The sequence below is a fragment of the Xiphophorus hellerii genome, chromosome 20, assembly GCF_003331165.1.
Source record: "Xiphophorus hellerii strain 12219 chromosome 20, Xiphophorus_hellerii-4.1, whole genome shotgun sequence".
In the NCBI taxonomy this organism is placed as follows: Eukaryota; Metazoa; Chordata; class Actinopteri; order Cyprinodontiformes; family Poeciliidae; genus Xiphophorus; species Xiphophorus hellerii.
In genome coordinates, this window is record NC_045691.1 from 24,869,533 (window position 1) to 24,884,983 (window position 15,451).

General features: G+C 38.9%; 2 protein-coding genes across 3 annotated transcripts; one reads left to right on the forward strand and one right to left on the reverse strand.

Moving 5' to 3' along the window:
- Positions 1–46: 46 nt before the first annotated feature.
- tpgs2 (tubulin polyglutamylase complex subunit 2) lies at positions 47–4,001 on the forward strand. Its single transcript, XM_032549719.1, has 7 exons — positions 47–222; positions 331–410; positions 503–590; positions 1,595–1,735; positions 1,879–1,992; positions 2,107–2,270; positions 2,885–4,001. The coding sequence occupies exons 1-7, from the start codon at positions 141–143 to the stop codon at positions 3,101–3,103; spliced, it is 888 nt and encodes a 295-aa protein (XP_032405610.1). The 5' UTR covers positions 47–140; the 3' UTR covers positions 3,104–4,001.
- Positions 4,002–5,664: 1,663 nt separating this feature from the next.
- Positions 5,665–11,112, reverse strand: aqp7 (aquaporin 7). 2 transcript variants are annotated; one of them, XM_032549721.1, is made up of 6 exons: positions 10,751–11,112; positions 7,376–7,502; positions 7,157–7,282; positions 6,928–7,046; positions 6,120–6,337; positions 5,665–6,009 (listed from the first exon to the last, which is right to left on the reverse strand). In XM_032549721.1, exons 1-6 carry the CDS (start codon positions 10,874–10,876, stop codon positions 5,865–5,867), a joined length of 861 nt encoding a protein of 286 aa, XP_032405612.1. In that variant the 5' UTR covers positions 10,877–11,112; the 3' UTR covers positions 5,665–5,864. The 2 variants fall into 2 exon arrangements, with proteins under 2 accessions (XP_032405612.1, XP_032405611.1); XM_032549720.1 differs by having other exon boundaries at positions 7,145–7,282; positions 10,751–11,111.
- Positions 11,113–15,451: the final 4,339 nt, after the last annotated feature.

Sequence of the window (15,451 nt, forward strand, 5' to 3'; positions counted from 1 at the left end):
AAAAATCCGGCGTTCTTATTGGTCAAAATATGTGTCAGGTTTCTCTGTAAACTGCTCTTGTCGCTTCCTATGACTCGATGCAGAAGGAAGGATGTATGGAGGATTTCTGACAAATTTCTGCTAATATTTGTGCAGAAATTATGACAATGGACGAAACAAAAGATGCGTTTGTGTTCAAAGGTGTTACTGAGAGGCTGACCCTCGGAATTACTCGAATACTCGGTTTGTATTGTCTTATATGCATTATTGTTAGCCATTTATGACGAGACTAGCTTGCAAGAAATATGTTACCTTTTAAACATGTTTTGCTTTTTGTCCATTTTGGTCCAGAAAACATGCCAGGGGTGGTGGATGTGCGCTACGCAGAGAGAGACCCTGCAGAAAAGAGGACCCTCCTGTCTTGGGAGCAGGTAGAATAAAATTAGCCCCTTTTGTGCAGCTTCAAGAATTTTGTTTTGTCATTTATCATATTGACGTGTAACTCATTATATTGTTCCTTTAGAAAAACACGTGTATTTTACCAGAGGATATGCGAGACTTCTATCTGACCACTGATGGATTCACATTAACCTGGAGTGTTAAACTGGACGGTAGGTGGCCTCCTAGCATCGTAAGTTTAGCAAATTACGATGTACTAAAAGGTAATTTATTACAACTATAAATGCTAATTCCTTACATGTTTCGTGTTTATTTATTGTAATTTCAGAAATCACAGTTCCTCAGAAAATTACAGTATTGCATGAAACTGTATTTACATTAGTTTTAAATACATTAATGACGGCCTACTGAAAAGTGTGTTCATGTACGGTATGATATATACACTAAACACTGGGTCTATGTTCCTTTTTAATGAATTACTTCATCAATGCAGCATGGCCTGAGGTACTCAGATTATTTTGATAGACTCCTTCTGCATTTTTGTGACTGGTGTTACAAAACACCAGTCACAGTGTTGTCTTTCTCTTGACAACACTCAACAGATTCTCTGATTGGTTTAGGTCAGACCAGTTTGCTGGCCAATGCAGCAAACTGGTCTGCAGTGGGCTGCTGCTCCAATTTCCTTTTCCTGTTAGGTATAACAGTTTGTCAGTTATCCCTCTTGGACCTTGTTCCACCAGTCTTCTTCCTTTCACTTAACTTTCTGTTAATATGTCTGGATGCAGTAATGTGTGAACAACCATCTTCTTTAGCAATGACTGTTTATGGATTGTCCTCGTCATTGACTTTTAGCTTGACAATTGTCAATTCAGCAGTCTTACCAGTGAGTGTGTATGCCACAATATTAAAAATATATATATATTTATGGTCTTGTGTAATGACGTAGTTTTCTGAGAAACAGAATTCTTTCCCTCTAAATCAATATAAATGATGGAACCACTTACTGTGTGATTAATCTACATGAGTTCCCATTTTTAAATGTATTAATTGAGATAAACAAAATGTTCCAAGAATATTTAGTTTGCTCTACTGATATTTCACCAACTTAATTAGTGAGTTTTTAGATTTATTCAGAACATATTTAAATTATGTCCACTAAAAACGACTTTTTAAAAAATTTTAATCCGTTCATCCATGACTGTATGTCATCTTTCAGATGAGTGTGTCCCTTTAGGTTGCATGATGATCAACGGCGTGGGCAGGCTGTGCCCGCTGCTTCAGCCCGCGTCTGTTTTCTCTCTCCCTAACGCCCCCTCACTGGTTGATCTGGACTGGGAGGAGAGCAGCTCAGAAAGCGGTAAAGCTCACCTGACTGATTCACGCACATGCTTTATTCAACAACCTCTGTGTGCCACTTTCAATTACATCTATGCTACGTGTGCTTCTTTGCACAGGAAAGTAAATATTTGTTCAGGAGGCATTATTTCCTCTTTTTGTCAGGATTGGAGCCTGCACCGTCTGCGCCTCATTTTGATGCCCGGAGTCGTATTTATGAGCTGGATTCCTGCGGCGGGAATGGAAAAGTGTGTCTGGTTTACAAAAACTGCACTCCAGGTGTTGTGTTCACGTTTACATAATATCACTTTTATTAATTAGAAACACGGAGAAAACCTGAAGACGATGAGATTTTCTGTTACATCATGTTGATTTCGCTGTTTTGTTTTTCAGGAGTGGTTGCACAGCACAGTGAAATCTGGTTCCTGGACCGCTCACTGTGCTGGCATTTTTTGACTGCAACATTTACTGCCTACTACAGACTGATGATAACACACCTGGGCCTACCTGAGTGGCAGTATGCCTACACACCATATGGTCCAAGCCCGCAGGCTAAGGTAGATAATGGGAGGATGTAAATTTTTTTTGTTGTGTCTTGTTTTGCCATTTCTTATCCTCAACTGAAACCAGATACTTACATGCAAAAAAAGAGGGTTTACACCTGTTTCAAAGCTGTAAGTATACATGTATTTTAAACCTTTTGCTGGCATTTTGGCCCATTCCTCCGAAAATAACTGGTGTAACCAGGTTAGGTTTTTAGATCACCTTTCTCACACACATTTTCAGCTCTACACACAACTTTTCTATGGATCACAACCATGTCATGTTAGAAATTCCTGCATCTGCTGCAGTGTTGATGTGGGTCTTTTCAATCTTGTGATTTTCCATGATTTTCTTTAATCATGGAAAGATGTCCAGCTCTTTTAACGTACTGTTGAAAAAAACAACACAACAATGTAAAAATTTGGGGGACTCCTGACCGTAGTTTTATCTGATTTGGTATTTTTAGCACAATGGGTTTTTTTATATATATTTTAAAACACATCTAGCTACTGTTTTAAAACATAAAAAAACAGTTATGGATATTCTTTTATTTCTTAATCTTCTAAACCTTTTGTCACAACTCTTTACATCTTGTGTTCATGTTCTTATGTGCTGGTTTTCTCTGCAGCAGTGGGCGTCCCTCTACCAGCCCCTGATTTTCAGCAATGAGGTTAGCCAGACGGATTCAGCTGCAGATGTTTTTCTAAACAAGCTGGATCCCACAAAGGCCTTCAGAGGCAAAGCCAAGGTACCACCCCCCAAGAAGAAGCAGTCGGCCCAGTCCAACTCTGGAGGCACTGCTAAAGGGCAAGGGAGCGCAGGAAGACACGGTGGAGCAAAACGGTGAAACAGATCCAATCTAGAGAGAGACGTTTCTTTTTGTCTGTTTCACCACCCCATCTTCAAAAGCCAAATCTGCTATCATCTGCTTGCTTAAACGCAGGTTTTTGTAACACAAGAGCATGTTGTGGAGCATGCGTAGTCTATAACCAGGATTTAAATGGCCTCTCCTGTGTTCAGTTTGATATTTACAAGATGTTGACATGTTGAATGTCGACGGATTTGAAACTTTACCAGAAAATGAATCCTTCTGAGCTAACCTTGGACCAGTCGCTGGTTTTTAAGGTATACAAAGATTTTTGCAAAAAATCTCACACCACCTTTTGTGTTGTTTGTTTTTTTCGTGCTGTTGCAAAAAAAAACTGAGACAATTATACCACCCAACACCAGCTAATATTAGACATTTAGCTCGAATGCAAAAGGGAATAGAAATGTGTGCAATAACCACTGGAAAACTGCTGCTGTAGTTATTTTATCCATCCATCCATTTTCTAACACCCTTGTCCCTAGTGGGGTCGGGAGGGGTGCTGGTGCCTATCTCCAGCTAACGTTCTGGGCGAAATAGTTATTTTATATTGTTTTCTTATGTATAATGTAAAGAAATTGACATAATAATTAAATGTAACTTTTAATGTATACAAGATTGTTATAACTTTAGAAGCAATATGTCAATACTGCTGCAGAAATTCTGATTGTCTCCTATGTTTTGAATAAAATGACTAATTATTGTTACACTTTTGTTGTAAATGTCTGTGTAGGTGTTGTGATATTTGCAAGGTCGTCATAAAGTGTGTCTCATACCGGCCGATGCCTAATCTGAGCTCCTTTAAATCAGTGTTCCTACTAACTGTTGCAGAAAAAAACAGTCATAGAAAACATTTGATATTAAACCAGTAACAAATCTTTCTTTTTGTGTTTTCTGCTTCAAGAAAATATAAAAGAGAACTGCTTTATGGTCTTGAAGTTACGGGTCCGTTCCCTGGTATTTCAAAAACTTTGCCATTAAGATACCCACATGTTTCCATTTTGGTCCAACGCGATATTTCACCCAGTGTTTTTGGTGAGTAGGATTTTTCATCGTAGTTTTACAGTGTTCATTTTTCACCCAAAAATGACTAAAAACTACCACAAAATGGTCAGGATTGGCTTTAATAAGTAAAAATATTGAAAACCAATTACATCTTATTTCAACTGTGTGCAGTTCCAGTGTTTCTCAAGCTTATCACAAATATTTCACCAAGAAATTATTTTCATTTAAGTTGTAATAGACCCTAAAAAAATCTATTTGTCTGATTTCTTAGATTATTCCACTAACTTTTGTTAACTAAAATATAGTAAGGTTTAATAAATCAAAACAATTCTAAAAGGAAAATACTAAAATAGGAAACAAGAAAGGACTAAATTGGCAATAAAATTAAGTACATTTCAGTCAAAAATGTACAATTAAGACTACATCGAAATCCTCTTGCATTCTGATAGTTTGTTTCTCTTTGTAGTTAAGGGCTTTGTTAAGATGTGATTGAACATAATTTATAGAATTGTCTAAAGATTTATGCTGATTGTGGTTCTGATCCCAGTTTGAACCAGTTAGACTGAAAATATGAGAGATTTTAACTTATGAAGAACCTAAAAATGCACTAAGGGCCCTGCTGTCAGTAGATATTATATATTCAAGTCTGAAAGTCATGTTTCTTTACGGTAGACTATGTTTACTCTGAAAATTCACAAAATACTTTCAAAACCATGGGTTGAAAAGGTATGTAAATTGACACGTAGTCCTTTCTAAATATCCCGTCTGGACACAAGATTTTGCACAAGGAAAACAAGACAAAAAGTCTAAACATTAAACACAAAATAGTGAAAAGGATAAATTGATTGCCCCCCTTTGAGATTGTGTTTGTATATGAGGATGTATGGACATTTACTCAACCAACAGGCCAGGCCCCAGAAGAATGTTACTGTCGATGTTATCACTGACGCAGGCTTCAGTTTCATGCATTTTAAACTTCCCAAAGTTTAAAAATGTTTTGGAGAACTGCGACTTTGAATACTGTGGTTATTTACTCAATGTTGACGAACTAAAGGCATATATTAATATATTACAGCATTTCAGAGCATCTTTTTCTATCTGTCGCACTTAATGTAAAAAAGAAAACCTGATCAGACACCCATCCATCCATCCCATCCATCAATATTTTCTAGACTTCTAGACTGCTGTGCATTGAACTGACGGAAATCTATATGAGGGAACTTATTTCAGTCCTTGTGCTGCTGCCCTTTGAACGCTGTGAGGAGCTGGCTCCTGCTGCTTCTATTTATTTTCAAAAAGTTGTTTACGTCTTGCATACCCTGACATTTCACGAAGGACCCCAGGCCCTGATCACTGCCGTATGATCTTTTGCCTTATAATACTTCTGTCTTCCAAGCATGCCTACGCCGCTATTCCCAACAGGAGAGTAAAACTTATCACAAAACAATTGTTTTTAATTGTCCGTGTGGCAAGAAAAGTCATTATCTTTGCTTTAAGAATGTTAATTCCTTCATAGTTTAAAAAATGGTAAGAATTAGTGAGCAGAAGACTTTGCAAATAGCTTTAATTGTTTTAAAATTATGCGCACTGCAGGTATTGTTCAAGTGCTTCATTAAGGTTGTGCAGCATGTTTCAACAGCATCCTCAGATCGTCACAGCTGTACAAGCTCTTCGTTGTTTCCATTTGTTTCAAGTTTCACGTGGAACAGATGTTTCGCTTCTTCTTTGGCGGGAGAGATTATTCCTCACTGTTATCCTTCTCCTGGTACTGTTCAGAGGGAGCTGGGTGGTGCATTTGTACACATACCTTGTAAAGCCCTCCTCCCAGCACTGCACCTATGGGAGTGGCCACTATAGGGACCCAGAACCAGAATTTTCCAGCCCTACAAAGAGAATGACGGACATATAGAAACAGTTGGGGGTGACCAAAAACAAAGGACAAACTTTATCTGTAAAGTTAACCGGAGCGTATCTCAAAAAAGTCCGTGTTTACCTGAATACATCCAAACCCCAGCCTGCAACTGCAGTGAAGAGCCTAGGTCCCAAGTCTCTGGTGGGGTTGATAGCATAACCACTGTTGCTGCCCAAAGAAATGCCAATGAGGACCACTAGGACACCCACAAACATAGATTCAGTCCCTTTGGCAGCTGGTTTGTTCTTTTCGTCAGATAGAGCCATCAGACACAGCAGCAGTATGGCCGTGCCAAACACCTGGCAAACACACCACAAATAATAATGAGAACACCGCTTTCCACAGTATGAAAAATGCAAATATGCAACAATGCAAAACACTCCAAACAGCAGATTTTAGATTGTGAAGGGATGGAAAGAAAATGATACAAGGCTTAAGTTTTTCTTATTTTACAAATGAAAATCTAAAAACTGAAGACCGAGAAACACAGCAGGCAGAGAGCGGATGAAGTTGTGGAGATGTTTAAAGCCGAGTTGTGTTATAAACCAAGTGAGATGTTTAAACCGCCTTTAAACATCTCATGGTGCATTGTTTCATTTATTACATGAGCAGGAAAACGGCACAACTACGTCAGTGCTTTAATGGGTGAAATCAAAATCATGCGTTATAATAGCCAAGTCAAAGTCCGCAAACTAATCTGACTCAGAACCAGTGACTGGGAAGTTCATGTTCATAGGTGCTCTTCATACAGTTTCCAGCATCCAGTCCAGTTTGCAGGTGGAACTTTACCACAAGAAGGAAGTTTGTAAAACAGTTGAAGAAAGAAAAAGGTATGAACTCAATAAATCTGATTTGTGGTTGTAATTCTTTAGTTAAGTTTCATGGCTACCTGGTCAATAAAGCCACCGAACACAGAGAGGTATGGTGCTGGATAAGTGGCAAAGATCCCAGCCGTGGCTTTTTCTCCAGTAACAGTCAGGTTTCCACCAGAAAAAGTATAAATGGCATCTGTAAGTAAAATGACTGTAAGTAAATAACTTGTTATTTGAAACCGTCAAAAAGAACAGGAATAGTGCATGTCAAGTGAATAGTATCAGCAGACTTTCCATAGTAAACACCATAAACTGTTGCTGCTGCAAGAAACGACGCAAGTAGCTGAGCAAAAATGTACAAGGGGAGCCTCTTCCATGGTAGTTGGCCAAAAACACACAATGCGAAGGAGACTGCGGCATTCATATGAGCCCCTGGAAAAGAGAAACAAAAGGGTTACAAGAGTCATGTCGTCTGCATATGAACCCCAAAGCCTTTGAAGTTATTTAAGGGATTTATTCTCTTACCGGAGACAGTTCCTCCAATATGAACCCCCATTGCAACAGCCAGGCCGAAGCCAATGTTGATGCTGAAGAACGTTCCTTTTCCTCCTTCACCAGTCACAACCTGGGCCACCGAACCCAGACCTAATGTCTGGCAAAAAAGAAAAAAGGAAAAATATCAACTTGTGAAAACCTTAACTTTCACAAGTTTACGTGAAAGTTAAGTTTTTCTTCAACAAGTTTGTGTGAAGATGTGTAGTGGACCACAGGATTTACTTTTATTTTTTTTTTATCAAACATTCTCCTCCTGAGATTTACAACGTATTAAATTCCCAGATGTTTGAGGAAGGAAGGAAGTTTCACCATGTTAATGCTGAATATATTCTGCTGTTTAGCAAATTTTACTCTGCTTAATACTTTAAGCTGTTATCTTTGTTTTAAGTGCCCGTCCATCATTAAACAGTAACTACATTCCAACTACTTATAGACAAATCCAATAAAGACTAAAACCCTTTGTACCTCCAAGCATCTCAAATATCGATCAGGAGATAACCATCACGTTTTCATCTCTTCATGCCTGGGACTCTTACATGTTTGAATAAAAATAAACTAGACTGTCTCCAATCAGTCCAAATGCAGTTGCACAGCTTCTAACAAGCACACAACAGAGACAACATATTGCACACATTTTTGTCTCATTGCAGTGGTTGTTTTGAAATGTCTTTTACAGTGTTAAGCCAACACAAGAATGACATAAACAACCCAAAAATGAGGGAAATTTCAAGTTACCCCAGCAGACCAGAAAAACAAAACACAATCCCAACCAAGTGGGTCAAGCAGGTCCCAGAGAGGAGGTGGTTCAGAGGCCACTTCAGTGGCAACTGCAGAAAGTGTCTGGTGAGCAGCCAGACAGGACAGAGAGGGCAGAATCAGTCAGTGAAGGAGGCAGATCAGCCTCGACACCATCAGAGGACTTAAGGACAATTACTTAAAGTGGCAGGCCATCCTCCACCCACTCTGGGAAGGCACTCGCTATAAGAAGCTGGCCATCTCTCCCTTTGAAATGCAGTAGCATGAAATGGAAGGCGGCCCCTGCTTGGCCCTTTTGCTTTAGACGGGATGTTGAGACAGAAGTAAGCCTTTTGTGGATCTAGGTGTCTGAAGAGGCAGACTGTTTAAACAAAGTGCTGCTTGTGGCAATAAATGATATCACCATGGCTGTCAGTTTAGAACAAGGCTGGGGATTTGGAGGCCTTGGATACTGGGCAGAGGATGGGGATAATGAAAATGACAGGACAAGTCTCTTTCTTAAGATGGAAACCACAAGTGTAAAGTTGAAGGAAAATTATGTTCAGGAGGGTCTGCTGGAGACGATGAGGTGGAACAAGATGCCCCTGAAGCTGCAGGTGCAGCCAGAGGTTGAAAGAGAGTGGGTGATGCTCATGATGCAGGAAGTGAAGCTGGTTTGCAGTAAATGTGTCACTGGCTCTATGGCACCTGGAAAATCTGAACCAGGCCATTAACTGGAGTGGATGGATTCGCCGCAGCTAGAGAGTTCTGCACATGACTCTTCTCCACCAACAGTAGTGTTGGGATTAGATGATGCTAATATCCAGAGAGCCAAATTCAGGTTAAGAACTAGTGGAGGGGGACAAAATGAGGAACCAACAAGGAGGAAAGTAACAGAGAGATGCAGAAGTTGAAAGCCATGGGGTATCAGGGATGTGTATGCTGGGTCTTTTGTTGGTCAGATTCTTCTGTTAGCAAACGGAGTAAGACTCAAAACCAGGCAAGAGAAAGGCAGGGATATGATATTAAAGACCTACTCAGAGGAAATACAAAATAAAAGAAAACATGCTGGAGAGTAACACGAGTTGAACCACAGAGAATCAGCGCAGCAAAGATCTGAGAAGAAGTGACTGAAAATTGCAAACTTAAATGGTAGGGAGGTGATTAGTGGCATGAAAACCAGACAAGTAAATGTACTACAGCTGTGCAGGGAAGAATGCTGATCAGAATGCCTTTATTATGGATCTATGGAAACTAACAGAACACAGCAAACCTGCAGAATAAAAAAAACAAGGTAATGATCTGAGATAAAAGAATATTATGTAACTGGAAACTCAATGATTAACATTGCCTTGATTCGGCTCAATCTTTTGAAAAGCAGCTAGAGACCTTTTTGTTTAACCGAGTTTGATTTTAAAGCTAGTTTTAATGCCAGGTCTGATTAAATATACATATTTTTATTTTAGGCCTCCTTTTATGTGCTTTTACTTCTTCTCCCTTTTGGTTTTCAAATGTAAAAGTGCTGGCTATGTTTGCCTCTTCATCGTTTTGTACCTTTGCAGTTTGGTCTCTAGTGCTGAGTTTGGCACAAATAACGCATTGGTATGTGTTGCTTTTGCAAGCCATGAATTAAAGTAATTTTCTATATTATATCCAGAGTTGAATTATGGTGAAAAATGGTTATGTAATGCCAATAATTATCAGGAGAATAATTATTAGGAGAACTATTGCTTAACTACAAAAATAAATAAACTGGTATTCAATAGTTTCATAATAGATGCACCAAAAAGATTTTTTTATTTTGTTTTTGAGGGAAGGTTTGGTTTGTGGGTACAAAATGGAAGTTGCAGGAGACAAAATGTGAATGCCTAGGTACAAAACTGGCTTGAATGATACAACCTGGCCAAGACATGCATGAAACTAGAGTCAAAATATATCAGTCATTATATTTTCTCAAGCTTGATGACGCTTTTATGTTTGTTTGTTTGTTACATATGAAAAGTGCTGTATAGACTTGGTTATTAACTTATGATTCATCATTGTCTCTTCTAAATTTGAACTCTGTGAAACTGTTCAGAGAGAAAAACGCTGACACTGACAACAGGAAACAGTCAAAGCTGGATTCTTGCTGCAAAATACGATAAGTGTTTAGGTCAAAGGTGTGTTTTAATTTGACTCTGTTTGCACCCACTTATTTATCTGCTAGTCATTATCAGGATTTTCTTTTCTACTGAGTCTTCCTTCTAGTTTCTCCTAATGTATTAGGTATTGGATTACTGTGACCTTTTCACCAATAACATGTGCCTTTTGAAACTCTCTCCATGTGGCCAGCAGCTTGACCATTGCTCTCGTGACACTGCATTTCCTGGTTCACCCACCGGCTCCCACCAATCCCCTGTCACAGAACATGTGACATAAAAAAGCTGCTCTTTCGTGTGCATTAGAGAGTCGGGGCAGGTTATCAGGGCGAAGAGCACGGTATTAATAATTAATCACATATGGTTGTTACTTATGCAGGCAAATCATATGTTTTGAACACAAAGGACAGTTATTGATAAAAGAACAATACAACAGAATAAACAGGATTCCTTTCTGCAAATCTATTCTTACCATCATGACATATGTTGAAAGGAATTCAGCAAGTGCCACTCGTGAGAGTTCATTCAGACGGATCTCGGGTCGCCTTACTTCCAGTTTGCCCTGCATGGAGACCTCCAGTTCCACTGACGGCCCCATGTCTTTAACTTTCTCCTCGTTGCTTCAGTCTTTTGGCAGAGGTTATAGATTTGGCAAAAAAAAACAAAAAACTTACAGGCCTCTCATCTTCAGATTCCTGTGAAAAATATATAGTCCTATGTCAAATGGTGGGAAAAAAACTAACTAAATAATTTCCTCTTCCCTTCTGTTTCCCTTTTCTCCCTCTGTCTGTGTCTGTGTGTGTGTGTGTGAATGTGTGTGTCTGTCTGTCAGCCTCCCTCTGTCTCACTAACCCATTGGGTTTGCTCCACAATTTATAGCCCTGATCCAACCCCACCTTCTGACGGATTTACTCAAAATCCACCGTCAGATACTCCAGTGTTTTGGCCAATGAGGAAAATCAACTTGCTGTGCCCAGCACTCCAATGAGAAGGGCATAAAAAACAGAGATACAAGATCTTAACTGAAATCCATTGTGGGCCTTCCCAAGTCTAAGTTCATGTTTTTTGTTGCATTTTTACACATAAGCTCTGCTGATTGACAAAATGTCCAGATGTGAAAAAATACAGCACAAAGTATAGATTCCAAAGTATTTCTTCAATGTCACAGATGATCTACACTTTACGACACAAAACTACAAAGTTTACATAATGACATTAATCATGCGCTAAAAGCCTAAGACAAAGGGAGGAAATTAGATTTAAAGTGAAAACAGCTGATGAAGCCTCTAGTGACATTCTGCCAGCAGAATTTACTGTACTGTTTTAATGTCTATTTGAACTGCTTCACATGAATACTGAGTGCCAGCGCCATCTGAAAGTCAAATAACTTTTCCTCTAGTGCCACCTAGAGGCTGATAGGTGGCACTAGCAGATAGGTGAAAGAGGGTAAAATGCAAAACCAGTCCATTTGTATGGTCCTATATATGGGGGGGGGGCACTTATCGTTTATCACTTATCGTGATACATTTCTTATCATGATAAGAATTTTGATTTATAGCTGCCACAATAAATTCTAATTAATGGTCCTTAAAACCTCCCAAAACTGTCTTTGTCAGGATTTTTAGTAAGAAATCCTGACATTAAACTATTTGTTTAATGAAAGTATCAATGGATACCAATACATTTGGAAATGTATTGGTAAATGAAAGTGCAGCGTATGCTATATTTACACGAGACTGCTGGCTAATTTTCAGATGTTGATTGGGAAAAAGCTTAATGCTTAGATGGAACTGCCAAGGCACATTGAGTCAGCTGTAGTCGTCATGACTTGCCACAATATGGCACTTTAATTTTAGGATGTCATCAAATGCACATCCACCACTAGTTTCCACCTTATTGTAAACTGTAACCTCTCTCTCTGTCTCGGGGCCCATAATAAATCAAATTTATGTCTCGAGAGTAAGCTGAACACTATTTTTTAGTTCTTTTGTTTATTTCATTGCTCATATGGAGTTATTGGGGCCGCAGTTATTGAGGTGGTTTTTTACTGCTTGACGTGTGATGGTGCAATGTGAATTCTCCATTCAGGTTGTTGAATATTCTGTAAAAACGAATGAAAATAACATGTTTTTGAAAATGTCATTCTTTTTGTCCTCACTTATTGGTTTCGAAATAGTACCGCAACATATCATGATAGAACCTTAAGTCCATATCGCCGCCGCCCCTTAGGACACAATACAGCGACAATTATGTGAACGTGACAAGAACATTTGATGAAAGGTCTCTAAGCAAGGCTTGATTTTCTTAACTGAAGATCTGTCATTTTTTGTAACTGAAACACAACTGAAGGCAAAATACATTAAGATAAGCCTAATACATTTATCCTAATGCTACACTCAAAACGTTTTTATAAGTGAGACACAACAGGAGGAAAAACACATTACTAGCTGATACACACATGTTAATGCAACTTCCATAAATTATGTACGCTGCTCTACGTTTTATCAACCGAAGAAAAACAACAACACATGCCTACGAATCTTCCAAACACATAAATACTTACAAAAACGAAGGTTTTTCAAGAAACAAAGTACATAAAGTTCATTCAGAATGTTCAGGGGCCGTTTGCTTTCTCCTAAATTCTTGTTGACAAGGTTACCGGAGAAATGTGCGTCAAATGTAGTTTGCCGCTAAGAGCGCTCAGCTCACTCGGTCAAGTTTCTGCAAATGCAACATGACATAGATCGTTTGTAATACAGATGTCATACTCTGATGGAATTCAAAAAATGGGCCATTCTTGGAATAAATTTAGTCAAACAATTTTCTAACTATGAACTTATTTAACAATGTATTAATGCTACTATAGTAGCATTAAATTAGACTAAACTATAAATTAGTCTATATATAGACTAATTTACAGTATTTGACTGAAGGGCATCATACTTCATATAATTATTATCACTACAAACATCAACACAACATATTTAAACACATTAGGTCATTTAGCATGAAAGGACTTTCACTTATTTTGTACAATCCATACTTCCAGTTTGCAGACCTTATTGCTGCTGGGAAATGTTTTCACTAATAGTCCCATGGGCCTTTTCTTCCAAGATGACTTGCATGTTCTTCAACAGAACTACACAGCCTTTCTTGATGTCGAGTCTGGTTTCAGTCCACTTTGCACAACTTTGTAAGGTGGATGGATATTCTCCTTTCCACCTATTCTAAAAGGTATCAGCAAGGTGTTGAATGTGGTTCCAAACAATTGGCCTGATGAAAAGTTCCCCAAATGGAGCAGAAATAGCATTCATGTTCTGTGTTAGTTTCTTGGGCGAACAACTAACACAGTGCAGGAATGTCAGGGTTTCCAACTATCCAACATCCAGCACCACAGACAGCTCCTTAACTTATGTGTCTCCCTTGATGAGCCACTGTGGCAATGTGGCTGGTAGATGGGAGACTCAGAGGATGTTTCTCAGTGTCTGTGAAGTTGGCTGAGGAGAGACAACCACCGACTTGTATGAGGTTGTTGTCCAGCAGGACTGAGTTGTTTGAGTGTGTCAAGTTTTGTGTTCATTTGTTTTCCTATCTAAAGGCTTTTCAGTGTCTCTTTGTAGGCGTCTTGTTTGACGGCTTGAATGATGACTACTTTGGATTGTGTGTGTTCTTGGTTAGTGGTGTCTCACTAAAACTTTCACATCCCATTTGTCCACTCATCTTTTCTGGGGTGCAGCATCTTAGTACTTGAAGGTTTTCAAGAGCTTGCAAAAAGCCTTTTCATGAGACCCACATACCATGTTTATCAGGGTTAAAGGTGTGTTCTAGTCTATCTTATCAGATGACAGTTCTCTCAGGAATGCTTTGCCCAAATTTATTATGGGAGCAACAAAACCTAAAGAGTCATATAGACTATTGACAATGCTCCCTTTCATGGTTTGGTCTCACTTGATACATGGTAAATGAAGATGTCAGATTGTAGGTTACTATTCAGGTGCTGCAGAGTTCAAAAACTTAAAGCTGCGAGATGCATGCGTGGGCTAAATGGTGGCTAAGCCCTTTCAGCTTGATCCTCAGTTTAAATCCGGTTGAATCAAACACCTGAATCACCTCATGGGAAACATGAAGAATGGTGAATCCTAAAGACCATATTTAAAAACTGCTGGAATACAAAATAGATCCACCTCATCTTTTAAAGAAAACATCCAGGTCTTTCTTAAAATCTCCCAAACCTTTTTGTAGAAGGGGTTATGCCATTTTGAAACCAGAATTAAACATTCAACAACTTCAAAAGGCTTGTTTGGCCCTCAAACAGCATTGTTTATCACCAGAAGATTTTAATATTCAACATCACACTGTCTTCAAGCATACTACCTATACCAACAAATGGCTCAGAAGAAAACTAAAGTTCTGGAAAAGTGTAGCCGATGACCTGAGTCTAAATCTGCCAGAACATCTGTGGACAAGATCGCCTCACAGTTTGATTTGGAGAACGTTTTACCCATCCTGTCAACGTGACAGTGGAGATGCATCGCGCACACTGATTTATACAAAATTCTATTTTGCTTAATCTGATTCAGTTAAATTTGATGATATTTAGTGTGAGCTGAACTATATACATGGTTTGGTGTTATTATAACAGGCAGGGGTTTGCTCTGTTTGCCCTGCCATAAAGTCATAATCTCTCACTCATTGGGTCAAGGTCAAGGTCCCAACTCAGGGTCAACTCGGTTTTTTTTGTTGTTGTTGTTGTTGTTTTTGTACTCAGCAAACCCATCATCCAAGCTGCTACTCCTCTACACCTACACAACTCATTAGTGTACCATCAACATGTGTTTGAAATCTTGCGGTGTGGCGCTAAATCAACAACAGATGTAATCTCCCTCATATTACAAGGTCATCCTTTACTATTTTTTATGTTACCGTAAACGTTTGCCAGAGTCGGGCTACATGTTTTCCCCGCTACACTTCAATGCCTGGAAGTGTGACTTTGTTCTCACAGCTGATTAGTTTGATGTTATCCCGTTTCCCTAAGATAGAACAGAACAATGGGGCCCTGGCGTCACAGTGAGCGTTGTTTAACTATTAGTAACTATTAGAGTTAATTAAGTGCTATACATAAAGTGAAGTCATTTAAAAAAAAAAAAAGTATCAGTCCCTTACAATAAGCCAC

What these genes read in the sequence shown, in the direction of transcription:
- tpgs2 (XM_032549719.1), top strand. Translation starts at nt 141, where the DNA reads ATGACAATGGACGAAACAAAAGATGCGTTTGTGTTCAAAGGTGTTACT. An exon ending in GGAGAGCAGCTCAGAAAGCG is followed by an intron (nt 1,736 to 1,878) that starts GTAAAGCTCACC and finishes TCTTTTTGTCAG; the next exon opens with GATTGGAGCCTGCACCGTCT. An exon ending in GTCCAAGCCCGCAGGCTAAG is followed by an intron (nt 2,271 to 2,884) that starts GTAGATAATGGG and finishes TTTTCTCTGCAG; the next exon opens with CAGTGGGCGTCCCTCTACCA.
- aqp7 (XM_032549720.1), bottom strand. Translation starts at nt 10,876, where the DNA reads ATGGGGCCGTCAGTGGAACTGGAGGTCTCCATGCAGGGCAAACTGGAA. An exon ending in TATTGGAGGAACTGTCTCCG is followed by an intron (nt 7,283 to 7,375) that starts GTAAGAGAATAA and finishes TCTCTTTTCCAG; the next exon opens with GGGCTCATATGAATGCCGCA. An exon ending in TGGGGTTTGGATGTATTCAG is followed by an intron (nt 6,010 to 6,119) that starts GTAAACACGGAC and finishes TTCTCTTTGTAG; the next exon opens with GGCTGGAAAATTCTGGTTCT.